The 27,263-nt window shown below is 41.5% G+C and overlaps 1 protein-coding gene across 1 annotated transcript in view; it reads left to right on the top strand.

The window, feature by feature from the left end:
* The window catches only part of dusp22a (dual specificity phosphatase 22a), a 130,198-nt gene that overhangs the window by 38,864 nt on the left and 64,071 nt on the right, over positions 1 to 27,263 (top strand). Inside the window, exon 4 of the mRNA XM_043706607.2 lies at positions 3,711 to 3,760. Within this exon, the coding sequence (XP_043562542.1) occupies positions 3,711 to 3,760 (50 nt within the window). The remainder of the gene's footprint in view (positions 1 to 3,710; positions 3,761 to 27,263) is intronic.

Genomic DNA, 27,263 nt, shown 5'->3' on the forward strand with positions numbered 1-27,263 from the left:
AGAGCAACCCACCCAGACACATTCCCCTAACACTATGGGCAATTTAGCATGGCCGATTCACCTGACCTGCACATCTTTGGATTGGGGGAGGAAACTGGAGCACCTGGAGGAAACCCACGCAGACACGGGGAGAATGTGCAAACTCCACACAGACAGTTGCCCGAGGCGGGAATTGAACCCAGGTCCCTAGTGCTGTGAGGCAGCAGTGCTAACCACTGAGCCACCGTAACTAAAATCAAAAATGACAATTAGAATGTTGGCCTTGATATTAACTGGATTGAATTATAAAATAATGATCCAGTGTTTGAGTTATATCGCGTACTGGTCATATGCTATCTAGAGAACTGTGTTCAGCCTTCAGCAGTATATGGTTAATTTGGCACCAGGTGCCAATGGACTGTTGTGCATTCCTAATTTTTTGGTGGCTGTTCTGTCTTCATTGTTTGAAGCTTTTTATGGCAATCAGACTTCGTATCCAATTTGCTGTGCAGTTGCCATTTACCCATCACACTGCTCTCACTGATTATACATTAACTCCGGTCTCAAAAAGTACAGAGTTCAGCAAAGAGTGATCAGAGTAGTTCTGTACTTTTAGTGACCTTACTTCTTGAAGGATGATTCAGGAGAAATATAGGAATGTAGAAAATAGGGGCAGGAGTAGGCCGTTTGACTCTTTGGACCCTGCTCCACCATTCAATAGGATCATGGCTGATCATTGGATGGCATGGTGGCACAATTGTTAACACTGCTGCCTCATAGTGCCAGGGACCTGGGTTCAATACCAGCCTTGGGAGCTTGTACATTCTCCCTGTGTCTGTATGAGTCTCCTCTGGGTGCTCCAGTTTTCCTCCACAGTCCAAGGATGGTTAAGGTTAGGCAAATTAACCATGCTAAGTTGCCCATAGTGTCCAGGAATGTGCAGGCTATGTGGATTAACCTTGGAAAATGCGGAGTTGTGGGGATAGAGTAGGGTTGTGTGTCTGGGTGGGATACTGTTTAGAGGGTCGGTGTGGATTCTATGGGCTGAATGGCCTGCTTCTGGACTGTTGTGATTCTATGATCCAACGTAGTATAGGATAGGGTGATAAGTAGGGAGTAGCTGTTCCCCTTGGGTTATGGAGTCAATCATGAGAGGGTATAACCCTTAGGATAAGGGGCAGGAGATTCAGAGGTGATTTGAGAAAGAAAACATTTTTACTCAGAGGGTGATGGGAATCTGGAATGCAGTGCCTGGGAAGGTAGTGGAGGCTGGAAACCTTACAACCTTTAAAACGTATTTGGATGAGCACTTGAAATAACGTAACATTCAAGGATATGGGACAAGTACAGGAGATTGGGATGAGTGCGCCTTTAGTAGTAGTTATATAGTATAGACTCGATAGGCCGAAGGGCCTTATCTGCATTGTGTGATCCTATGACTATGACTTTAACTATATTACAGTCGAGTGTTCCCACTTTCTCCCTATACCCTGAGATCCCTTTCACCCTAACAATGATATTTAACTCCTTCTTGGAAACATTCAGTGTTTTGGTCTCAACTGCTTTCTCAGGTGAAAAAAATTCCCAGCTCAGTGCTAAATGGCCTAACCCCATATCCTTTTACTGTGACCCCTGGTTCTGGACTCTAGCATATAGGGTACATCATTCCTGCTTTTACCCTGTCTGTCCTGTCACAATTTTTTTGGTTTCTTTGAGATTTCCCCTCATGCTTCTAGACTCCAGTGAATATAGCCCTAACTAATCCAATCTTTCTTCCCATTTCATTCTACCATTGCAAGAATTAGTCTGGTGAACCTTCATTGCTCTCCCTCCATAGCCAGTCCTGCCCAAGATAAGGAGATGAAAACTATATATTGTACTCCAGACGTGGCCTCACCCAAGTCCCTATACTATGCAGCAAGACATCCCTGCTCTTATACTCGAATCCTCTCACTTTCAAGGCCAATGTACCCATTTGCCTTCTTCACCGCCTGCTGCATCTACCTGCTTATTTTCAGCGACTGATGTACAAGGACACTCAGGTTCTGTTGCACCTCCCCTTTTCCCAATCTATTGTCATTCAGCTGATAATCTGCTTTTCTATTCTCTCTGCCAAAGTGGATGACCTCACATTTATCTGCACCATAAGACTGAGGGATACCCAATCATTATCTTATAAAATAAGCTGTATAGGCAAGGTGGTAAAGAATGATACTAGGGTCCATGCATTTAAGGTGAGAGGGGAAAATTCAAAGGAGATATGAGGGGCAAGTTTTTTACACAGAGAGTGGTAGGAGTGTGGGACGCGCTGCCAGGGGTAGTGGTGGAGACAGATACAATAGGCATGTTAAAGGATTTTTAGATAAAGAAATGAATATGCTAGGAATGGAGGGACATGGACCAAGGGCAAGCAAAAGGGATCAGTTTCATTTGGCATCATGTACAGCAAAACATCGTGGGCTGAAGAGTCTGTTTCTGTGCTGTACTGGTCTATGTCCTATGTTCGAATGAGGTACTTAATAAAAGGGAGCAAGTGGATACAAATTTAAAACACACAGTTTTGGAACGAAATGTGGCACAAAAGTCCATACTTACTCTCAAATGTAATAAGGAAGGTGTGCTTATCAGTGGTGCCAACTGTTCAGATTAACATTTAAGATGAAGCCATATCTGCCCTCTCATGTGAGTATAATAGAACCCTGGCACTATTTTTGAAGAACGGGGCGTTGTCCCCACTGATCTGGTTAATGCTTACATCACATTCAACATCACTGAAAATAAGCAGCTCAATCTAGTGATCATCATGCTCTAGTTTGTGGGAACTTGGTTAATACATTCCTTAGGTGAAAATGCTTCAAATATCTAACCTAACCTGACCATTAGGAAAGCCACAGGATCAGTTGCAAGGCTGATTTTAAAGCCTACTTGAACATTCTCGGCATTAGGATCAACAGGGAGTAATGTAAAGCAGAGTGTAAGCCCAACACCATGCAACTAATCTGCTGAGTTAGGATAAAACGACAGTGCCTACTCCATGACTGTAAAGTGTGATGGTACTGTGCCTTTAGGAGAGATTTGTTCTGTCCTGTTTCCTTTGCAGTGAGGCGTTGCCACAGTGGTGCTGGAATGTCTGCTTCAGAAGCAGTGGGTAAACAGTTTTAAGCTCCCTGAGTGTTTTTAAAAATTAGATGAAAGAGGCTTGAATCACGCTCACATAAACTCAGGATTTTAGTTTTGCTTTCATTAGGAGTTTGGAGCTGGCTCATTGAAGCTGATAGATACAGCTCTCTCCTAGCTACAGGAAAAACTTAAGTTCACTTTCTGCTCCCTAGGTTGTTTCTGTCAGTGTTTTTTTCTCCTGGACTGCAGAGGAAATGACATGTGAGGAAAATCTGAATTTGCCTTTGCCAAGAGTGTGTTCATGGGATCTGCTATGTTGGAATAGTTGATGAGTAGTAGTTACATAATATGTTTATTAAGTATTTCAACAGCTTTCAAATTATGCCAATTATTCTTTTTTTTTGTTTGTGTTGTAAGTATAAAGTGTGTTTTGCTTAGATCCTACTAGTTGGCCAATCGAATCACAACCGGGACACAGCATCTTACACTTGCCTTTAAATAATATAAAACAGGAGAAGATTTGAAGGGATTTGGTCTGGACCATAACAAAAACACAGGCAAGTTCAGTCTTTGTCAGCCTCAATGACACTGAACTTCTTTTCTTTCGGCAGGACATGAAATACCTTTGTATTGCTGCAGCTGATTCTTCAAGCCAAAATCTGTAAGTATTAACCATGACAAATACATAAAGCCAGGGTGAATGCAGAGCGATTAACTGAGGAATCCTATTCATTATGTCATCGGTGAAAGCATCAACATGCGTGTTGTGCATTTGGGGAAACATTGATCCTTTACTCCAGAATCTTTAGTTTCCAGTTTCATTCCTGAAGAGGAGGAATCTGAATTTGATTTTAACAAGCTGATAACTCTGGCATTAAATACTGCAAGGATAAATTGGGTTCCTGTCGTGCATTATCACCCGATAATTTCAAATGATTCAAGCACCCACATGGTACCGTCCGACTTATGATTTTGTTTGTTATTAGGGAAGGAGTTAAGGGCTTCAACCAGATTTGCAAAGAATAGCAAAGAGGATGCGGAATAATGATGAGGAGAAGTCAGACCTATGGATGGTCAAGAGAAAGGAAACTGAGGGCAATGAGAAGTTTCTTATTTTAGAGTATTGGCAGAGAATAAGTTTGAGTAAGACACTGTGGACTGAGGCTTGATTTCAACATTGCTGTAGGCCACCTTAAAGGGCAAGTAAGAGTCAACCACATTGCTGTGGGTCTGGTGTCACGTGCTGGCCAGAACTGCACATTTACTTCTCTAACCGGCATTAGTGAACCAGTTGGGATTTTACAACAGTCAGTGACAGCCTTTGTGGTAGCCATTACTACATTTCCTCCCAGTTTATTAATTGTATTCAATTTCCGCCAGCTGCTTTGAGGGGTGTTTGAACCCATGGTACTCCACCCCCCTCCCACCCACCCCACCCCATCACATTAGTCTGGTTTCTGGACTATCTGCCCAAATCAGACTATCCAAACTCAAAATTAGGGAGTGACAATTCTTGCTTCACTAATATTTCTAATTGTGTTTGGGATTCAGGAAAGCTAAACCCATCTGTAAACTTAGCAACCTCTTCATGCCTGATTATTTTCATAAACGGGCCTTCATTGCCTGAAACAAAATTGTCCGTCCAGGTGTCAATGCCAATATTTAGCCAAATATAGGAAACATTGTCCTCATCAACAAAAGAGCAAATGGCAACTGAACCACTAGCAAATGGAGAGTTTCTCATGTTCAGTGTTCACAGGAGACAGGGGTCTGACTGCCACCAGCATCTGAATCCCAGGGAGAATTTAAAGATCTGCTCAACAGAATGAACACTATGTGTAGCTGAGATGCTGCTAATATGAGATGAGTTGGTTTGGGGAGAGCAAAAACTAGCATAGCAGGATTCTCATTGTAATTGATGTCTTTCTTCTACTCAATTAAAACTATGGAACAACCTGTTTGAACAGGAGTGCTTTAGATTGAAAATACATCTCCTTCATCATACTTCCACCACCGAGAATGTTAAGAACCTATGAAGAAATGTGTTATGATTTTCCCATTTATGACTTGTGCGTACCTGGATCTTTATCACAGTAAGAACTAACTGTTAAGTATTATCCCTCCACAAGTTCATTTGAGTCTAATAGAACCTAAATCAATAGCAGTGACTTTACAAAAGGAACGTCAGGAATAAAATGATGTTCGAGTAGCTTTGTTAATATTAGATGGAATAAGTGCAATAGCAAGAAGTTATCTTGGATCAGCTGATGTAGTCTCCCATGGGTGGGAATAAGAAATAATAAAGGGAAAAAGACACTAGTCTATAGGCTTCCAAACACTAACTGTTTTGTAGAACAAAGAATAAATCAGGAGATAGTGATAGCATGTAAAAAAGGCAATGCATTAATCGTTGGCTACATTAACCTTCATGTAGACTGGAAAAGCCAAATTGGTAAGGATAGTCACGAGAAAGAATTCAGAGAATGTATTCAGGGTAATTTCCTAGAGTAATATGTTATGGATCCAACCAGGGATCAGTCTATTTTGAATCTGGTAATCTGTAATGAGTCAGGTTTAATTAATGATCTCAGAGTAAACGATCCCCAAAGTTAAGCTTTAAGTTTGAGAGTGAGAAACATGGGTAAACAAATATGATAAAATTAAACAACTGTTAAATACATAGGAATGAAGGCTGAGTTGTTTGTAGAGGATTGGGAAAAGGGTTTAGCATAAAAGATGGTTGTGGAACAATGGAAGATCTTTAAGAAAATCATGACTCTTTGCAAAAAGTTGATTGGGCCAGAGTAATATTTTGGAATTATTTTTGGATAATAGGTATTGTCTCAGATTAACATGATCTTCTTCTGCCCTGTAACACTTCTGTGATTCTGTGACGTCTCTCGTGATGAGAGTGATTGATGATATAAAAAAATTTAACTCCAGCCGTGTTTTGCTGAGTCTGTTCTGACTCTCCTTAGGCTTGACTGTCAATTTCAATAGACAAACAGATTTTCAAATGCTCTCATTGACTACCGGACCTAAAGTAATAAAATGAATCTTGAAATGGATTATACAGAACTAATATCTCTATTTACAAGAAATGGTTTTCTGGTCAATGCACAATTTGATTCCTTTTTGCAATCAGAATGTGTCCAGGAGAAATACCACAGGAAGGAAGACATAAGGTCGTTTTTTAACAGAAGTGACCCTTTTCTGCAGTTGTGTGTATTTTTAAATCTGATTTCACAATTGAAAGTCATGCCGACACAAAGAAGATTTCAAAGAGGCTGACACCAAGCACTATGATCGATTTCCAAAACTCGACACTTAAACCAGTGCATTGCAGTTTTAACACCGTGAGCACACATCATTGCTGGTGGAATAAGAGGTCTGGGTTGGTTAAAGGTGCATTGTAAAATGTTGTGCTGAAAGCAGGTTACTCTCTATATGGGCACGTGTATGTGTTAGCCAGACAGTGTCTACTAAAGTTCCCGAGCTACTGTCACTGCAGTTGTGTGATGTGTGAAAGATGAATGAATAAAGGCTATTTGAGACAATTGTGGCATTTTATGATAAAAGGATGGACATCTATTAAATGTTGCATTCCTTGTCATTGTGGGGATGTCATTGTGTTGCATTCCTTGTCATTGTACAGTGAATTGTAAAAAGAAAGACATTTTGTTAAATCACAGTTACATTGCACATTTATATGACACCTTCAATGAAGTAAAACATCTCAAGGCGCTCTACAGGATTTGATATTAGACAACTGAGCAGAGAACCTCAGTATCAGGGGATATTTGAGCAATGGCTTGTTTAAGAGGCTTGATTTTAAAGTGTTGCTTGAAGGTGAAGAGAAAAATAAAGAGGTGGAGAGGTAATTTTAGACTCAGGGCCTAGGCAAATGAAGACAACACCATCCACTGTGATTTGCAGGGACATATAAGAGGCCACAACTGGAGCTGTGCAGAGTTTTCAGAGAAATATAGGGATGGAGAGGTTACGTGGTTATAAAGTGAGGGGCTATGGAAGAATTGGAAAACCAGGGTAAGAATTTTAAAATGTAGATATTGCGGGAGAGAGGGAACAAATGTCAATCAATGAGCAGAGTGGTCATAGATGAGCAGGACTTGCTTCAAAGTCCAGGAAATGGACATCAGAACTCTGGAGGTGGTTGGGTTTATGTAGGGTGGTAGAGGCCAACTGGGGGAACATGGAAATGATCAACTGTGGAGGTACTGAGGGATTGAGTCAATGTTTCAGCAGGAGATATGCTGAGGCAGGGTTGGAGATGGATGATATTATGGAGGTGGAAGTGGGCAGTATTTTGCAAGAGACTATAGTGCTTGTGGATAACATATGCCCTCAGCCACATGCAGTCAAAAACATACTGCCAGTGTACCAGGCAGTTGTACAAAATTTTTCACTTCACAAAATATTTCCCAAAGTGCTGCATGTAAAGTATATTACTCAAAACTAGAGGGGCAACTCAAAGTGTAACGAGCAAGTTTGGTGAGCTGTATGCATGAATTGCTGCAAGGAATCATGATATGTTTGGTTTAACAGAGAGATGACACTAATAAAATGTCAGCTTTGAATTCCGAATATTTTTCGTTACCAAATATTCAAGAATTTAGGGTGTAGGTTTGCTCGCTGGGCTGTAGGTTTGATATCCAGATGTTTCATTACCTGGCTAGGTAACATCATCAGTGGCGACCTCCAAAAATGATAGAGAGAAGGAGTTGGCATTATTGCTCGGCTTGATGTTACAGTTCTAGATATAAAGGATTTACTAAGGATGAAACTATTTGGCTTGAGTTGAGGATGGGATTATGTGTTAACTTGTTATAAAATTTATTGTCACATTTCAATATCTCGCAAAAATAGAGTGTTAGGAAACTTTAATTTCTTTGATATAGACTGGTAGAGAGGAAAAGATTTTCAGATATGTGGAATTTTCTCCATAAATATGTTTGCCAACCATCAGGGAAGGAAAACAGTATTGGATATGGTTGTGAGACTTGAAATTGGACAAGGTAGGATAATGCAAGCTGATTAAACTAACATTGAGTGCACCATCATTTGGTTTAAAATAAGATGGAGTCCAGAAGCTATCAAAGCTAAAACATGTTGAACTGGAGAAAGACTAATTTCAGCATAAGTTGATTAGAAAAGTAATTCCCAGGGTAAAACAGTAATGGCACAATGGACACCATTCAAGGAAGAGATAGTTCAGGTACAGACCAGGCATTATCTTTGAGGAAGATGGTGGAGCATCCAAAGTTAAAACATAAAGAATGACAAAAGGGCCTTTGGGGGGGTTGGGTGTGGTGGGGGACTGGGAGGGGGTGTTTATTAATGGTGAACTGTCAGCGATCCGCATGATTGAAATCGATTTGGACCTCATTTACTAGAGAAAAAGAACCAGAAATGATATCACCCACCTTAACAGACCAAGATACATCAATAGAAAGCCAGACAGAACACCAGTGCTTCAATGGAGGCTCACTAGCATGGTGATGAAACATCTGTGAACAAACCTAGCAGCTTAGCGAGCAAATTTACAACCACAAAAAATATTTTTTTCACAAAGAAGAAATTTGCACAGAGTGTGATTGAGCTCTGCCAGCATTGCTTACTGTAAAGGGAGTAAAATATTGTCTTTTGGCCCTCCAGTAGTTATTGATTTAGATGGAAGTAATATTTTCCTTTTCTGACTTGGTAGGTCCTTATGTAGATTTTGGGCAGTTTCAAAACGTGTTCACAGAATTACAGCACAATTTGCTTGTAGTCTGGGATGAATGGCAGTCTTGTCCCCAGAGTCTGTAATAATGTGGGAGATAGAATGGGAATATCACATTGAGACAGAAGCAATGGGCCACTGGATAGCACAGATGCCTTATGCTTTCATCTTCAGAAGAAGGAGAAAGGAAAAATGGAGAAATCTGAACGATGCATGTGTATAATATTCAAGGAGGGTAGTATTGTTAGTGCTGAAAATCTGAAGTATAAACAGAAAACACTGTGAAAACACAGGTCAGGAGGCACCTATGGAGAAAGAAACAGAGTTGATACCTGGAATCTTTTCAAAATGGTGGGCATGTCCTGATTCCGAGATTCTGATATTGGAAGTGTCTTTCAAAGATGCGGTCTAATTTGCACTGTGAGCCAGTACCCAACACTTCCAATGTGGCTGAAATAGACATTCCTTCCAATTTTCATAGAATTTGGTTGTCTTTTTGGAAGAGTCATAGTTCATGACACCACAAAGAAGTAATGAAACAAAGTCTGCAGTGTGTACCTTTGGAAAGGTAAGTCCAAAAGGTCTTCCTAATGCTTTTCCAATTACCTCCCATTGCCTTCAGGTAATGCCATCCATACACCCCGTAGTCCCTCATGCCAATCAGTGTATGCCCATGCCCATTTTTATACACTTTATGGAATCAGTGAACTCTCTAGTGATAACAGAATGTGTTAAAAAATTTAAAATTATTCATTCATTCATGTCCACTATCTCAGATTAAAAATTCAGTCCTTTTAAGAAGAGCAATAATTGTGTCAATCATCTGGACCATTATAAGTATCAATAATAAAAGCTGCAAACACTTGAAACCTTTTAATCTCGTGAAAAAAAAGTGCACTTGACATCAGATATCAGAGATCCAGAGCTATCAATCAAGCCTTGGTTGTCTGGGGCTCAGTTGTTTCAGCAGTCTAACGGATGTCTCAGTTCTCAGCCAAATCTCATTTGGAATTATTATTTCATAGTGTTGAAACACCTGAGATCATTGGTTCCAGCTAGTATAGGGCATGGGGGAGGGTTAAGAAGTATGAGAGATTAAGGCTAGAGGGCATTAGATTTTTCACTCTAGTAGGGAAGAAGTCTCACATCACTGAGGCAGGTCTTTTAAACACACTGTCTCAGTTCCTAACAGACTCTGTGGCTGCCTCTGATATCTTTTCTGGGTCAGCTGGCCTGACATCTTCCACCCTCACGTCCACAATGACTTCGTGGGCACTGTCCCCAGAGGTGAGTGTGCAACTGTGGGACTTCTCCTGACTCTCACTATCTGCTTCGCTGGTGAAACTCCAGGCCAATGTCTCCAATCAACAGCCTTCCAAAATCATCCCTGTTCACTAGCACTTCTCTCTCTCGCAAAGGCTCATTGATCAGAAATGTCAACTTGTGTTTCTTTTGCCAGTGGTAATGCTTGATTTGCTCAGCGATATCCAACATTTTATGGTTTCATCTATAATGTTATGAAACGTGTTCAGTAGTAAATATACATGCTATGAAGCCATGTTTAAGATGTGTATCTAGAAAATCTGGAGAGTTGACCTTTCCAAATCAGAACGTTGTTGGGTTACAGGTAGAGTAAAGGCTTGTTTTGGATAAGAGTGGAAGAATGTCTTTAATTATCATGAAACTTGACCCGGAAATTGTAGGTTAGCTGAAATGGAAAAATGTTCTATTCCCAAAATGACCTCTGCTTCTGTAATGAGCATTAAGGTTCACCAAAAATCTTTCAAGAAAGAAACATGGTGGATCAGAACTTGTTTGGTAGGCTGGTGGTGGGTTGGAGTGGCATAATGGTAAATATAAGTAAGTGTAGATTATATCAAATGTTTGAATCACAGAATTGATATGGTGAGGGAAGAGGCCATTTGTCCCACCTTGCCTGCACTGGTTGAAGCTTCACAATAATCACTCCTAAAACTGGGGCTGATGTTTATGCCAAATGCGAAAATGAACTGCTGGTATGATGTGGGTAGTTGGCATCTTTGTCATTCACCACCTGGGGGCAATGTCCTGCATGGGAGTGTCTTAAACTCCTGCGCATTTTTGTAACAGAGCCTGAACTGTGTTCACCCCTGGCATCCAGTGATAAGGTACCAGTGAGTAAAATATCCATTTGTGGGGCGAAACATTGCTGCTGCTGATTAATGCAGTGTCCTGACTGACAAAGGTAGCTTAGGGGATTTTGATTAATATATCAACTGGAATATACACATGAACATGATTTTGGGAGCGAAAGAAATGAATTTGTTTTATATGCTGGGTCAACATATTTTTAAAAGCATTTCCAACTATTAAACACAGAGGGAATATGACAACACGTTTATAATACTTAACTGTTAGTGCCGTAGAGATGATTTGGCAGGAATTCAGACTCATTGCACTAATAGAAGGATACTTAGATTGAAATGGACAAGCCCCAAATTTGGTTTAGTGAGTTTAGTTTGTATTTACTGCAGCAGTATAGGAACTTGCTACCTGGTGCATTTGAATTTTCACAAAGTCAACAATGGATCAGTGTATCTTGGACTGCAAATGATAGATCTTTCCGTTTAATCGCACTGAAGTGCCTAAAACTGTTTTGCGATAAGTGTGTGAGAAGTTGTGATCATCGTTAGTCTGGCAGGAAGTTCTGGCCCATCAGTTTTGCAACTTTGCCAGTGTTTTTACTATTTGTTGAGGCACAGATCAGCACTGACCTAATTGAATGTCAAAGGAGGACTAAAAGGGCTGAATGGCCTAGACTGCTGTGTTTCAATTTCACTTGTGTCCAGTTATTCTAAACCCATTAATCGTTATTCCCACATGTACTTTGTCTTATTTCCCAAATACATTTCTTTTCTTATTCCATTATGTAGCTGTTGTAATTAGATATAATTCAAGAGAAAAACGAACCAAAAGGTAACAAAACATCAGCCACTGCTTTTCAATAGTTGACTACAGTAGCTATCTCAAAAAAGGGTGGCACATTATCACAGAGCTTCTGAAAGCACATGTGGAGTTGAGGTCGATCGAGTGAGGAGACAGGAAGGCATGGGTGTAGGAGAGTGGAGATACAGGGTGCAGGTTTAAAACTCAGAGGGTTGGTGGGGAGGGGAGAGGGGCTGCTGTTTACTGACTTAAGTCACTTTGGATAAGGGCTGCACCTGCACAGGAAATGTTTCATAACAACTGCAAGGGCACATTGTGTTGCCCTGATAAACCACCACAGCCAAACGATTATTTATTTGTGTATTAAGCATGAAAGAGAGGCCCCATACTAGAGGGTGAACCCGTTTGGTAGCTTTTCACGCATTATATTGCTTTCCTTCCACACAAGGTAATGGAATATGAGTTTTGTGGCTCTCTGTCTCTCATTTTTACCAGATGATTTGACCATAATGAAAAGCAATATTTTCACTTGGGTAGAGAATGAGATTGGATTGGTAATACTCTTTTCTCTGCTAAGATGTTGCCCCTTCAGTGACTGAGATTGCTTAATTGATGTTTGGGAAGTTTCAACCACACATTGATATTTAAACTCCAGTTCTCCATGTGTGAATCCAATGGTACATTGCTAGTACCTTGACCTTTTTGCTATATTGACAGCGAGTCCCAAAAATCAAAGCCCGTCCCCACCTGTTTCCCCACTCGCCCCAGATTTGATCCCTTTGGTTTCAGTCAAGCATTTAGAGAAGGAAAACTGGCATATTCCTGGAAGAATTAAGGGATTAGTGCTAACAAATACTACTCAGGGACAGCATGGTAGCTCAGTGGTTAGCACTGCTGCTTCATAGCGCCAGGGACCTGAGTTCAATTCCACCCTTGGCTGACTGTCTGTGTGGAGTTTGCCTGTTCTCCCTGTGTCTGTGTGGGTTTCCTCCCACAGTCTATGAATGTGCAGGTTAGATAGATTGGCCAGGGGAAATGCTGGGTTATAGGAATAAGGTTGGGAAGGAAGCTTGAGGTCTTGAGTGGCATGCTCTTTAGAGGGTCAGTGTGGACTCAATGGGCTGAACGGTCTGCTTCCACACTGTAGGGATTCTATGGTTCGAAGAGGATAGTGTAGGTGAGAATCTCCAGGGATGTTGGTCCAGATCCCACCACTGTTTAATAAGGTGAGGTCTTTATTCTGGTGAGGTGAATATTAACAAGTTTTATGAATCCGAGTGATATACAAGAGGTAGTCAGAGAGGACGTTTTTCTGGAACTGTACAGAATCAGGCTCTAGTTCCTTGATCTGATATCACTGTGACAAAGCTCCTTGTGCTCATGCTCAATAGAGTAGAGGTATAATTTAACCCTTCACACCACAGTGAGGGTGAACAATGACTCAGCTAAGTTACCAAAATGTGAAAGCTCTCAGCAAAGTTTGAGATCAGCCACAATTTAGCAGGATGGTAGAAAAGATTAGAGGGGTGGAATGGCATACTCCAATGCCTATGATGTTGTGCTAGCTCAGGGCAGTCAAGTAAAGAGACTGGAACAATCAACAAGAGTGTGATCAGGGGTTTCCTCTGATACTGTTGTCAGGCTCTCTGAACGCTTAATCTAGAATTGAGTGATATAGAAGTTTCATATATTTCATTCAGCTTCCCTGGGTTTACAGTGGTGACAGTTTTCTGTTTTAGTTTTAACACGCAATTATTTGAATAAGAGTAGAAAGCAAAGAGTTTCATTGAGAATGGCACTGAATTGAGAAGTTGCTGCTAGCTTTTGCTTTTAGAAAAGAATCTGAAGTGAAACATGTCGACTTAAATTGTTTGGCTTATTCTGGATGGCAAAGATAAGCTGATACAAGGTTTGATTTTAAAATTCTAATTGACATTCCCAGAAATTCATTCTTCTCTATCCATGTAACTTGTTTCAGCTCTAAACATCTGAGATTATTTCTTAACAAATGCATAACATTAAAGGGCATTAATGAACCAGGTGGACTTTTCCTTGACAGTCGACAATGGATGAATAATTGAATTCATTATAGAGACCTGTGCTCTTTGGAAAAATCATTTAAGATCAAAGGTGCCTGGAATTCCACTGAGTCACACATTGACCCTCAAAAGAACATCCTGCCCACAGACCTGCGTTTCACCAATCCACCAAACCTGCACATCTTTGTACTGTGGGAGGAAACCAGAGCACCCAGAGGCAATCCACACAGACAAGGGGAGAACGTGCTAACTCCACACAGACAATCGTCCGAGGGTGGATTCAAACCCAGGTCCCTGGTGCCGTGAGGCAGCAGTGATAACCACTAATCCATTGTGACACCCCATTTTTACTTCCTTAAAGGACATGCGTGAATAATAAGGGTTTTTATGATAATCAACAGTGGTGAGATGGTCTCCATTAGGCTTACAATTTATTCCAGATTTTTATTGAATCCAAATTTCACCATCTGCCACAGTGGAATTCAAACGCATGCCTCCAGGACATTGAGCAGTTCTGTATCATTAGCCCACCACCTCTCCAGACCTTTGGACTAACTTTGGGGTTTGTTTTTAAAAGGGGGCAGAGAGAGGAAGATATTTTATTTGGGTCCGAGTCCCACACTGATACTTGTTGATCGTAGAAGGTGGTCTCCAGTGGTGGTCAAGCTAATTGATTTTCAGCCTATAAATCCTTCCAGTTTGGCTAATAGCAGGTGATAAGAACAAGAGTGTTGCCTCGTCAGCCACCCTGCAATAGGAAATGGCAAATTACTGCAGTATTTTAGCATTGATTTTGATACCAAATTCTACAAATCATATCACTGAAATGGTTCTCAGAGTAACACTTTAGTTTGAGTATTCCTGAAGAAGGGCTTATGCCCGAAACGTCAATTCTCCATCTCCTTTGATGCTGCCTGACTTGCTGCGCTTTTCCAGCAACACATTTTTAAGCTCTGATCTCCAGCATCTGCAGTCCTCACTTTCTCCTGCTTCAAATTATAGTCAATATTGCAAATATTTACATCGGCTAATATTGTTTCTTAGACAGACGTTATTCCCATTCAGTTCTCCATCTAGTTGTTATTTCCAATTTTTAGTTAATAAACAACAAAATTCCATTGGCTGATCAGTTCATCTTTGAATGTCTAAGATTTGAGATACTCAAGACACCATAGTCTCACCAGACCAGAGGGCTGTTATTTCATTAGTGAGACATAACTGGTGGTGGTTTAACCTGAGGGCTACCATCTCTCAGGTGAGGGGAGAGGTTGAGAAGGAGAGTGCTTCATGATAAGCTCAGCTGGGACAGAAATTGTACCCATGTTGTCAGCATCACACTGCTTCACAAATCAACTGAACTAAACTCACCACCACTGTGGTAATAAGGAAGAGATCAGGACAGGGGCAAGATGTGACCTTGGTTTAGGGGACTAAGGTGTAGAATCAACCTGAAATATGTTGTTAGAGAGTCAAAGTATCATAGACCTGTTATGGGGCTGTTTGGGTATGACATGAATTAACCTATAAATCCACATGAAACTCCAGCTGGGATTAGAATGAGGAGGAATTTTTAATTAACTTCACAAGCAATAATCAAATAAATCATTTAAGGTTCATTCTCAGTTATTCTTATTCAGGAAAGTAGTCAGGTTCTAAAAGAAAATTATTTAAACTGCACAAACGTGTTCAGACGCTGATGCAGTAGACGGACGGTTTCTGTGAGAATGAAAGGTGATTGAACCAGCATTAGTGGAATGTGAGGATGATCCAGTAACATGCCAAGAAAGACAAAGCAATGGGGTTTATTCAAGGGGTAACGACGTACAAGCTTTACAGAGGAGGAAGAATGACACCTGGGAAGATAGGGAGTGGTGAGACCAGGGGAAACAGGCACCTTGCAATTTTTGCAAGGTGTTACAAATGAAGTGTTTGTCCATAACAGACCAATTCAGAATTCAAGCAATGTATTGCCTATGTGACTTACAATATATAAATATGTGATGGATCCGAGTTGAGTCAGAGTGCTTCCCTGGAATCTTTTTGGTACTGGGTTCTTCATAACCAATAAACAACCATTGATCTGTACCTTGAGGCTCCTGAGATTATTTCATAAAATAATCTACTGCAGCACGAAGAATTTGGGTAGCTCTGATAATAAGGATGAGATAAGTACAGCAAAAGAGAAATGATCTGGGTTCAGAGGAGCAATATGGAGAATCAGTTGAGAATATGTTGTTAGAGTGTCAAGAGTAATATAGCCCTTTGGCCTAGCGAGTCTATGTTGATCCATCTGAACTAATCTCACTATCAGCACATATTCCATGTTGAAGAAGTCTTGGTGAATTGCTGCAGTATATCTAACAGATAACACACACTGCTGCCACTCTGGATGGAGGGAGTGAATTTTTTAAGGTCGTCAAAGAGGTCAACTGAGCTTCTTTGTTCAAGATGCTGTTGACCTACTTTCATTCTAACAGAGCAGAGTATAGCACATTGAAGATAGTGACTGATGCTAGGCAGATTATAATCTTTTCAATGCTGATAAATATGAAGGGCATTAGAAGCCCACTGGGTGGTGTGGTCAACTGATGGGTGAATGAAGGCTCTGTACCACAGAATGCTTCTGGGCTGTACCATTAGAAAGAAGGCTGGACATTTCTTCACTAAAAGGATATTAAACTTAGATGGGGTGGTCTTGTCCTGATGTACATTTTAGCTGTTGGACTCAGAGAGATTCTCATTGGAATTTAAGAGGTGAATGACCTTAAGCAGCAACATGTAGAATACCATTTAGACATCATATTATTTAATGATCTATCTCCCATTCACAGGCAACTGTGTTCTCCAAAACCAGTGCCATTGGAACATGGATGATGACTGATACAGTTTAGCATAAGGCCATTTGGTCCATTGAATCTGTGATAGAGATAATCTCATCCACCTGTTCCCTTTAGCCCTGAAAATGATTCCACTTCATATATTGATCCAATTCCCTTTTGAAATTATTATTGAATCTGCATCTTTTGCTCTTTCAAGCAGTGCATTCCAGATTATAACAAGTTGCTGCATCAAATATTGTTTCCTCATATTGCTTCTGGGTCTTTTACCAAAGGCTTTAAATGTGTTTCCTCTGGTTACTAACTCTTTTGTCACTGGAAACGTTTGCCCTATCGAAACCCTTTTTAACTCTGAACACTTCTATCAAATCTCCTCCTGACCCACTTCCTAAAGTTATGGTGTCCAGATTGGTCATTGTACTTCAGCTGAGGGTTACGCTGTGTTTTATAAAGGTTTAGCTGGACCTCCTTGTTTTTATACCCTGTGCCTCTATTTATAAAGCTAAGGATCCCATAACCTTTTGCTAAACAGCTTTCTCAACCTTTCTCAATTGATTTGGGTATATCAGCCTTTGGGTTGCTGCACTGATGTGAAATTTTAACACCGTAGGGCAGTACTGAAACAAGCTGTAGAATCTGCTAGAAAATCTTCCGCAGCTTACAGGAAACTATTCAAGTTCTGTCAACATGAACTCTGGTCATTGCTGCTTTATGTAATGGGCGTCAGAAGCCGCATCACAGCAGCTTCAGGTCAATAAAGCAAAATGTTGGAGTTTGTCCAAGTGAAAGTACTGAAACTTGTCTAAGCCTGTTCTTGTTAATTCAAATATATTTCAAATTCACTGGTGTCGTTTTAGCTCCTCTTGCATCATGGATTGTGACTTATTTTTCTCTGGACCCACTTCGACTTGCCTCCTAGTTTAAATAAACTCAGAATAAAAGTTATATCTTTATTGGAGATTAGCTCCACCTGCTCAGTGGTGGTAAATCTGCGTGGCAGCTACAGCAATCATTTGAAGTTTACAACACTCCATATTGTGCAGATAAGTTCATTGCTAAGCAGCCAAACAGGGCCAGTGATGAAAACCATGAGTCCTGACTCTTCTGTTCCTGAGCAGTTTATTTTGTCCCTTCTCTCAAACCCAATCCCTCACATCCTTTGAATTGTGTACCATAGTCATAGTGGGGTCAAACTATTCTTGAAGGTTGAGCAAAACCTATTGCATGATCTCATTGAATGTCAGAGCAGACTTGATGGGCTGAATGGCCTGCTTCAGCTCCTACATCTCATAGTCTTTTGTACTCTGTGCTCAGTACATCAATGCTCAGGTTTCACACAAATACACTTTATAAGGACAGCTTTGATGGACAATAACATGCAACTTGCTTATTTATATAATGCAGCCAGCTCTGCATCCTTGAACCTGGCTCTATGCAGTAAGATCTAAAAGCCTCAAACATCACAAGTGCCACAACAAACGATCCTATGTACAAATGAGTATATTTTGAACTAGCAATGACATATGCTATTGACACATGACTCCTAATTTCACTTCCAAATTTAAGAAGTGGCAGAACATTCTAGTAAATTAGCACCAACCGACATTCAGTAATGTGCTATTTTATTTGACTCAAGTGGGCTTTGCTAACAGAAAATTATTATTTCAATTGACAAAAGAAAACTTCTCACTTTAAATTGGAACTCAGTACACTTACCAGTGCCCAGCATGTTGCTTATACTAGGAGATCAAAGCACTGCAGAAGGTGGAAATCTAAAATGTAAGCAGTAAATATTGAAAATACTTGGCAGGCCAGGCAGCATCTGTGGAGAGAGCAGCAGAGTTAGTGCTTCATAATCTACACTAACTCTGATGAAGGCTCACTGACTTGAGAGTCTCTCTCTGTCTCTCTGATTCTCTCTCTCTCTCTCAGTTCAGATGCTGCCAGATATGTTGACCATTTTCAACATTTCTTGTGTTTGCTGGAGCAAAAATGAGCCCTTTTGTCTGCCCTGCAAAAAAGCAATCAGACTTTTTCTCAGTCCCCTTCAGCAAGAAACTCAACAGCATCTGCCTGAGATTGGGTCATTAAACATGAAACAAAAGTTAAGGTAGGAAGAAAATCTAATCAATTTGTGGAGCAAAAGATAATTAATTGCAAAGCAATAAATTGATCATTTTAAAGATGACAATTTAAAAATGTCTAGAGGTAGAGCTAACATAAAAATCATTTTTCTGGAATCCCTACATTGTGGAAGCAGACCATTTGGCCCATTCAGTCCACACCAACCCTCTAAACAGCATCCCACCCAATCCCTGTAACCCTGCATTTCCCATGGCTAATCCACCTAGCCTGCACACCCCTGGATACTGTGGGCAATTTAGCATGGCCATTTCATCGAACCTGCATATCTTTGGACTGTGGGAGGAAACTGGAGAACACCCACTCAGACACCGGGAGAATGGGGAAACTCTACATAGTCACCTGAGGCTGGAATCAAACCCAGGTCCCTTGCACTTTGAGGAAGCATTGCTAACCACTGAGCCACCATGACACCCTTTTCTTATGAAGCAGAACTGCAGAGACACAGACAGGGTCCAAAATCCTGGTCAATGGATGGGTAATGGGGCTGAATTCAGGGATTGGATTTAAAGAACACTGACCTTGTGTTTTTCCCTGATGATACACACACTGAGCTGGTCACAGTGGCATTCATATGAAAGTAGGAGTTGGAAGTGAGTTGACTTTTAGTCGGGGTTTTCATCCTCTCTTGGCCTAGTGACCTGCTGAGTTGCTCCAGCACTTTCTCTTTTTATATCAGATTTCCAGCACCCCCAAGAGTTTATTTTGATTTTGGTGTTGATTTCCATACCGATTGCCAATATCCATCTTTCTATCAGGCTAACCCTAACTTAAACTAAAGAACAGACCGAAGGGTACCGAAGACCGTCTAGTACCCTACCGACAGGATCATCGAAGCTGAGCAGGAAAATAATTAACAATGGAGACAACACAGCCTTTGATCTTCCCTGATATTCACACATACACTAGTTTCTTATGGGGGCTTGCAAAGTGATCAGTCACAGGAACCTTTGCAGAATTCTTTCCTAGACCGGGGTTCTGACACCAATTCGAAGGTGACAACTTGTGCAAGGCATTGAGGACCCTCAACGAGCCTTGTGAAGATATGTCACAGAGGTATCTATCGTCACAGAAAAAGTCATGAAAACTGTGAATGACACATACAGATCCAACTTGTCTTGTGTATCTTAAACTGGACTTCCAGTGTGAGCAGTACATGCTTATTTACTGGACTTTCCTCCATGTAGCACAATGTAGTGGAGTTAGATCTCACCACACTAGACTAGAAAGTTAGTAGAATTGAAGGAGCACATGGATATGAATACACAAAGTAGACTAATCTTTACTTAATGTAAAATCAGAGCCTGAGATATCTGTGATTGCCATGAGCAGCAGAGTTTGCTCCTGTGTCTTATGGTCTTATCAAAAGTTATGGGGAGAAAGGGGAAAATGGGTTTGAAAAGCCTATCAGCAGTGATTGAATGTTGGAGCAGACTCGATGGGCTGAATGGCCTAATTTCTGCTCCTATGTCTTATGGTCTTAACTGTATTTAGTATTAATGTATGATAAATGATGTTACTTTGAAGTCTAAGCCTGAAGCTCGCTCTTGATCTTGTCTTCTCAAATAGTCTTGAAAACAAACTCTTTTGATGTGAATGTAAGACCACATGATAAAAGACCAACTGCCAAATCAGTGGAACCCAGTTGCTTTAGCACAGACTGGGGACCGATGCTGGAACCAACTGGTCTGTTTATTTTAGTGCCATATCATATAGAACACACTAAGCTGTTGAGAACTCAAATCCCTCCAATTAATGAGCAGCTAATTTTGCTTTTTCTTTCACCTTTACTCTCCAGTGATTTAACTTTCTAGATTTTCAGCTGATTCCTCACCAGTCTTGCCAAGTTTCCAAGATTATGATCAGAACATGAAAGAAAAGATGTCTGGCAGCACTGTGAATTTGTTCAGAAACATTTACTTGCTTATACATCCAAGATCGGATATTGAGGATATGGAAAGGGTGATCAGTTTTTGGTGCTTGCTCTGACTTGTCTAGCACATTCAGAAACTTGCAGATCATTTTTGTCAACTTTCAAGACTCATAGTATATGAAAAAAAGGTGAAATATGTGACTTGGTATTATACAGGGAATATATCTTCCAGGAGAATTTCAGTTAAGTTCCAATAGCAAGCAACCATTATTAGCAACGTTGAAATTTCTATCTCTGCATGTTGAATAAGTAACTAAAGTAAATGGAAAGATTGAAGACATGACAAGATTAACATCCGAACAAAGGCTCTTGTGCAATTGAGAAATGTAGAAATAGCTGGAGGTGAATGGCAAATCAATGATCCTCTGACCATACACAATTTTTGGTAAAGAGGTTTTTGTTAAAGAACTTCTGCAGAAAGTGAAGAAGATGCTCTAATGAAGATATGCCCTCTCACTGCCCAGTAATGATTATTGGGTTTATGCAGGAATGTGGAATCTCAGCTTAGCCGTGATCTGATTGAATAGCCGAACAGGAAAAATACTTTTTCCTTGTTTTTATGTTTGTAAGTACCGCAGTCCTGAACACAAAAAAATGTCAGCCACTTTCTGCACAGGCCATAGTTCCTCGATACTGACAGCATGAAGGGTGAGGGTGATATCTGAAGGATTCAGAGTGGACAGATTGTGACATTAAACAGCCTCTAACTCTGAACTGATGTAAAAGCTTGGATCAGCTGGAGCAGTTAATGCATCCTCTTAGATCATCCCAGCTCTGCATGAGGGAGCCACACCCTGAAACCCCCTGCACAAGTGCTAACCATCCAGCCCCTAGGGGAGGGGCTATTGACTTCCTTTTGTTGTTGTAGAGTTAGTGGAATAAAAAGTAAGAACTAGGAGCAGGAGTAGGCCATCTGACCCCTCGAGCCTGCTCCACCATTCAATAAGATCATGGCTGATCTTTTCATGGACTCAGCTCCACTTACCCCCAGCTCACTATAGCCCTTAATTCCTCTACTGTTCAAAAGTCTATCTATCTTTGCCTTAAAAACACCCAACGAGGAAACCTCAACTGCTTCACACGGCAGGGAATTCCACAGATTCACAACCCTTTGGGTGAAGAAATTCCTCCTCAGCTATGCCCCCTAGTCATAGTTCTAGTTTCACCCACCAGTGGAAACAACCTCCCTGCTTCTATCATATCTATTTCCTTCATAATTTTATATGTTTCTATAAGATCCCCCTCATTCTTCTAAATTTCAATGAGTATAGTCCCACTCTATGCAATCTCTCCCCATAAGCCAACTCCCTTCACTCTGGAATTAACCCCCAGTGAACCTTCTCTGCACATCCTTTGCACTGTGTTTCCTATGTTTACAGAAGATCACATTGGATGTATAGTACATAAGCAGGCCATTCAGCCCAATCAGTCTATGCTGGTGCTTATGTTCCACTCGAGCTTCCTCTGAGTTGTCTTCCTCTGAATTTATCATTGTAACCTTTTAGTCCCCTCCCCCTTGTGCTAATCTCACCTGTACTATACCTAGACTGTTTACTTCAACCGTTCCCTCAGTTTCAACTCCCTGGATTAAAAAGTTTTCCTCTTGAAATCTGTAGTGGATTTTTGATGACTATCTTACAGTGATAGCTTCCTGTCAAGCCCCTTAGCGCAAAACAAAACTCTCTGATTCCACTCTTATAAAAAACCTTTCATAATCTTAAAGGCCTCTAGTAGGTCACCTCTCCACATTTTTTGGGAAGGAAACAGACCCAGCTGGCCAGTCCTTTCCTAATATGTATCCCCACGCATTTCATGTATCATCCTTGAAACTTTCCTTTTCCTTGATATCCTTTTCATAACAGGCTGATCACAAGGTGCACACAGTACCCTGAATGTGGTCTAACTAAGGTTTAATACAGAAAACCCAAAGAACTGCAGATGCTGGACTTGTCCAGTTCTGAAGAAGGATCACTGAAACGTTAACTTGACTCGCTCTCCACAGACCTGCTGAATCTTTCAAGCTAGGTTCAATACAAGTTTGGCATAACTTCTGTGGTTTTCGATTCTATTCTTGTAGAAATAAAGCGGGGATCTTGGTTTGATTTTTATGGCCTTGCTAACTTGTGGTGTAACTTTAAGCAATCGATGTATTTACACTCGGGTACTCCTTTGTTCATGTACCCGACCTAGATTGGCACCTTCCAAATAGCACCAAACTTGCATATTCTCACTGGCAAAATATTATCAGGGAGAATTTTGCAAGCTTTTTGGGTTTTTCAAGGGAATGGTGCTGGGCCTTGAGAAAGAGGTCAGAGGAGTTGGAAAACTTGTCAAAAGAAAGTCTGCTTCGATGCTGGAGACTATGGTTTCAGTTCCTCTTGGGCTGCAGTATGACTTGGAGATTAATTTCAGGCAGTTTTGAAGGGAGCTGAGTGGAATAAAGAGGAGGAAGAGAAGGATGTTTAGGAAAAGGTGGAGACATCCAGGACCCCTTCACCTCTGGACTTCGAACAGATTCGGTTTTGTTGATTTGCCATCCTGCATCACAATTGCTCCCTAATTCATCATCTTCCAATCCCTCTGCTGCATAATATCACAGCCAAAATACTGAAATAAAGCCGCCAACAAAAAAATTCCACAATAGTCTTATCACAACGATACACACCAAAACTCAACTTTGTATCACTATACCTGTTGCCTTTGCCTGTCAAGGCAGTGAGAATGGCAGTGGCTGAAGTGGAAGTCATGCATTGGCATGCCAATGGGTGTGCTCGGAGCTTACCAGTGGCTGTGTGGTCCATGTGGCTTGGGGAAAACATCGGTGCCAATACGCCAAACAACACATTGTACCTGTCCATCCACATTCTATAATGTATTCCATCTGAGTTCTCTGCAATGGATTGTCAAAGCAAGTGATGATGTTCCTGGTGTAACTGTATGATGAGGCTATTGCCACTGGCCAGGCAACATTCGCGAGTATCTGATGCCAGATACACAGAAGGGGAGGTTGAGTGCGGTAAAATGATGGGGCTTGCAGTTCGTTGAAATGGCAGCAGCTCCTGGTCACACCTTTTGCTTTCATGTCATGTAATCAGTGGGAGGAGGTTTGGAAAAGGGGAGATTACGGAAAGTTTCTGTCATCCTGAATATTCTCAGAGTTGCTGAATACAGTGGCCTCAGTTGTAATTGATCCCTTGACGCAGACAACCACAGGGCTTGGATGATGCAAGTGTGTCAGTGTCCCCTTGGTTGCTGAGATTGCGAACCACCTTCCCTTGCAAGAAAGGGGGAAAATGGAGTGTACGCTCCAATGTGTTTGGGTCAAGTACTTGCCATCGTTTAACAGCTTGGGGCAAGTGGAAGTTGTGAATGGACATTAGAAGGCTCACAACATTGGGAGGATTGATGGAGTTACATTTGCCATCCTGACATCAGAATTGCTCCCTAATTCATCACCTTCCAATCCCTCAGCTACATTTACTGCCCTGAGAATGGTGGAGGTGAATGCACTGAGCAGCAGAAGAGCTTGGTGGAGTGGTGTCTATGAGAAACAGTCACTGCCCATAACCAGTTATATTAGATCATTGAATATTCCCCAGCACTACAGCCAAGTTCTTGGGGGGATAAGACTTTTGAATTTCATTCTCCTGGTCAGCTGCTCCCTTTCCCTTCTCAATGCATACCTTGACTATCTCCTGATATCCTTCAGGAACATGCTTCTTTCCATCTCCATCGTCATTATCTCCAGCATTGCATCAGAAAACCTGGCATCTTTTACCCTTTTCTGTTGCTCCATCTATTGTGATTTTCCTTCCAACCAAAGACTGCAGAATTTCCTGTTGCATGTGTGCAGTTCCGCATAAGAAGGCCAGGTCTTTTTTAGGGCCCAGGCTATATGTACATTACCAAGGTGGGGGTAGGGTCCCTTGTGGGTCCCAGTCAGCAGGGCATCATGGAGTGGATGAGATGAACAGATAGCATGTAGTTTGCACACTCTACGTCAATGAGATTACGCTGAGAAATGGAGTCTTATCCATTTAAAACTCCAAGTAGTTAATTAATCTGTCTTTCTTTATTTATTTGTTGTCAAACATTTAGTCAGTTTTTTTTCTATTTAAAAGTTCACTTCATTTGATTTTCTTTCCTCCTGCTTGACATGACCTTGCCTGACAAGGCGGGCCTACTGACCCTGGTCCCAAAGCCCCTCTCAAATCTTGGAACAGCTGGGAAGAGATGTCACCAGAGCCGTCCTGACTGGAATCGCTCTTTGAACTATTGCTCATTGGCTGTCAGGAAGCACCTGCTCTCTGAGCCACTCCCCTCTGACAGCACGGTCCCAATCGACAACTCACCATCTGTTCACGTAGCTGCTGACCTGTCGGAGCAGCAGTGCCCCACCAACACATTGCTGTTTCTCTTGTACTTTTCTTTCCCCCTTTGCAGTTAGATTCAAAACCAACCCACTGAATATTTACCAATTCTCATTTTCTTGGTTAAAGTTCAATAAAAACCCGATTCCTCTTTTCTGTGGGAGTGAGCAGTTGGTGCTCAAACCATATGTTGTGCAATTGAGTATAAATAGCCTTCGCTCATTACCAAGGACTAGATTCTCTACAGTGTGGAAACAGGCCCTATGGCCCACACCGACCCTCTGAAGAGTAACCCAACCAGACCCATTTCTCTCTGACTAATGCACTATGGGCAATTTAGCATGATCAATTCACCTGACCTGCATATTTTTGGACTGGATGGAAACCGGAGCACTCACACGCAGAATGTGCAAACTCCACAGTCACCCGGGGCTAGAATCAAACCTGGGACCCTCATGCTATGAGGCAGCAGTGCTAACCACTGAGCCACTGTGCCACCCATAAAGGAGCACAAACAATAAAGTTTTCTGGTTGCGAAGACACACAAGGCATGGATGAGTTGGACTGAAGTGTCTGTTTTCGTGTTGTATGACTTTGCGACCCTAGGATCGCTATATGACCTCGCATAAATTTAAAGAATGAGCAAAGGAAAATTCCGAAGAACTGATAAAAACTTATGTTTAGACAGAAGTTTTCATGACTTTAGGATGTTCTAAAGGATTTCACAACCAGTGAATTATTTTGATGTGCAGTCACGGCAACCAAGTGTACACAGCAGGGTCCAGTGAGTGGAAATGCGATAATGTCCAGATGATCTGTCTTCACGATGATGGATGAGGAATAAATATTCACATGGACATTGAGGGTTAACTCTTGGTTCTCTTCTTTTTGCCAGGGGGATGTTTATATTCACTTGAGAGATTGTGAACTGATTCATAATTTGTGCCACTATCAAGGATCGTTCTTGTGAGAAATGAATATGTTAATTTTAATCCAGATGAATATGGATAACACAGAGCTAGTACTAAAGATGGAAAGAAATGTCTTTTCCTGTTAAGTCCATCCTTATTTATATCAGCCAGGTATTACTCAGTAATGGAGTGCAAGTTGGTTTAACATCAAGGCCATTTTGCGAACATCAGCTACAAAACTTGCAAAGCTTCATCAATCCTGGGAGCTGGTGACAATAGGGATGGCGGAGTTTCCTTCCATTTCTTCCAACAAGGCCGACACTAAACACCAAGAGCACCAACGCCCTGTGCATGCAGCAGTGGCAGGGGGAATGGGCAGATATAGACATCTGCCTGTGTCTAACACTGCCATTTTGGACCTCATACTTCGTGTTAGTACCATCTCTTGCAGTTGGGTATGTGATTGGCTGCAGGAGGGGGACCATCCATCTCCCATTTAGGGGAATCCTGAGGTGGGATTCTTTTGATATTCTTCCACTGTTGCTGTGTTATTGGAATCAGAGTGTACACTCTTTTTGGAGGAATTGACAGTCCTTTCAGGCAGTTGTGTTGGACCTGTGGAAGGACTGTGGTGGTACAGACTTGATGGGCTGAAGGGCCTGTCGAGTCACATGAGTTCCCCACTTGGTCATGCATCAGAGAGGACACCAAGACTGGTTCCACCGGGGAATGAGCTTCATTTGCCTTTGGTCCAAGCATGAAGAGTGAGCACATGGTTTTATTCAATGGTGCAGAGGTTACTGACTACATGTGCTTAGTCGGCAGGTGTGACATTGCAATGGGGAGATGGAGCTGGAGACCTAGAGAGTTCCAACCCTTGAATATGCAGACAGTGGGTGACCTTGCACAGACCATCAATTTTGTGGATTCTCACTCGTGTGTTGGTTATCATCATGTTGCCATCTTGCTTTACTCCATTCGTCTCCAAGCCACCAAGTCAAACCAGAGAGTGGTCGCTTAGCAACAAGGGTTCCCTGCTCTCAATGCAGTTCTTGACTGACCGCTTTGATGGTGCTACTCCAATGAATGACACAATGCAACTGGTCACCTTGTGGAGTAGACCATTAACATGCTGTGACAATGATTGGACCACTCATGGGGAGCCCTCCATTCCTTGCTGGAGGGCGTCGATACATGGTACAGCCTGCACAACCGAGCCATCAGGAGAGCACAGCCTTTGGTGAGAAGCTCAGAAGGAGAAGAA

This window comes from Chiloscyllium plagiosum, unplaced genomic scaffold (assembly GCF_037043375.1).
Source record: "Chiloscyllium plagiosum isolate Xiang-an unplaced genomic scaffold, Cpla_swu_hap1 HiC_scaffold_17, whole genome shotgun sequence".
NCBI lineage: Eukaryota > Metazoa > Chordata > Chondrichthyes > Orectolobiformes > Hemiscylliidae > Chiloscyllium > Chiloscyllium plagiosum.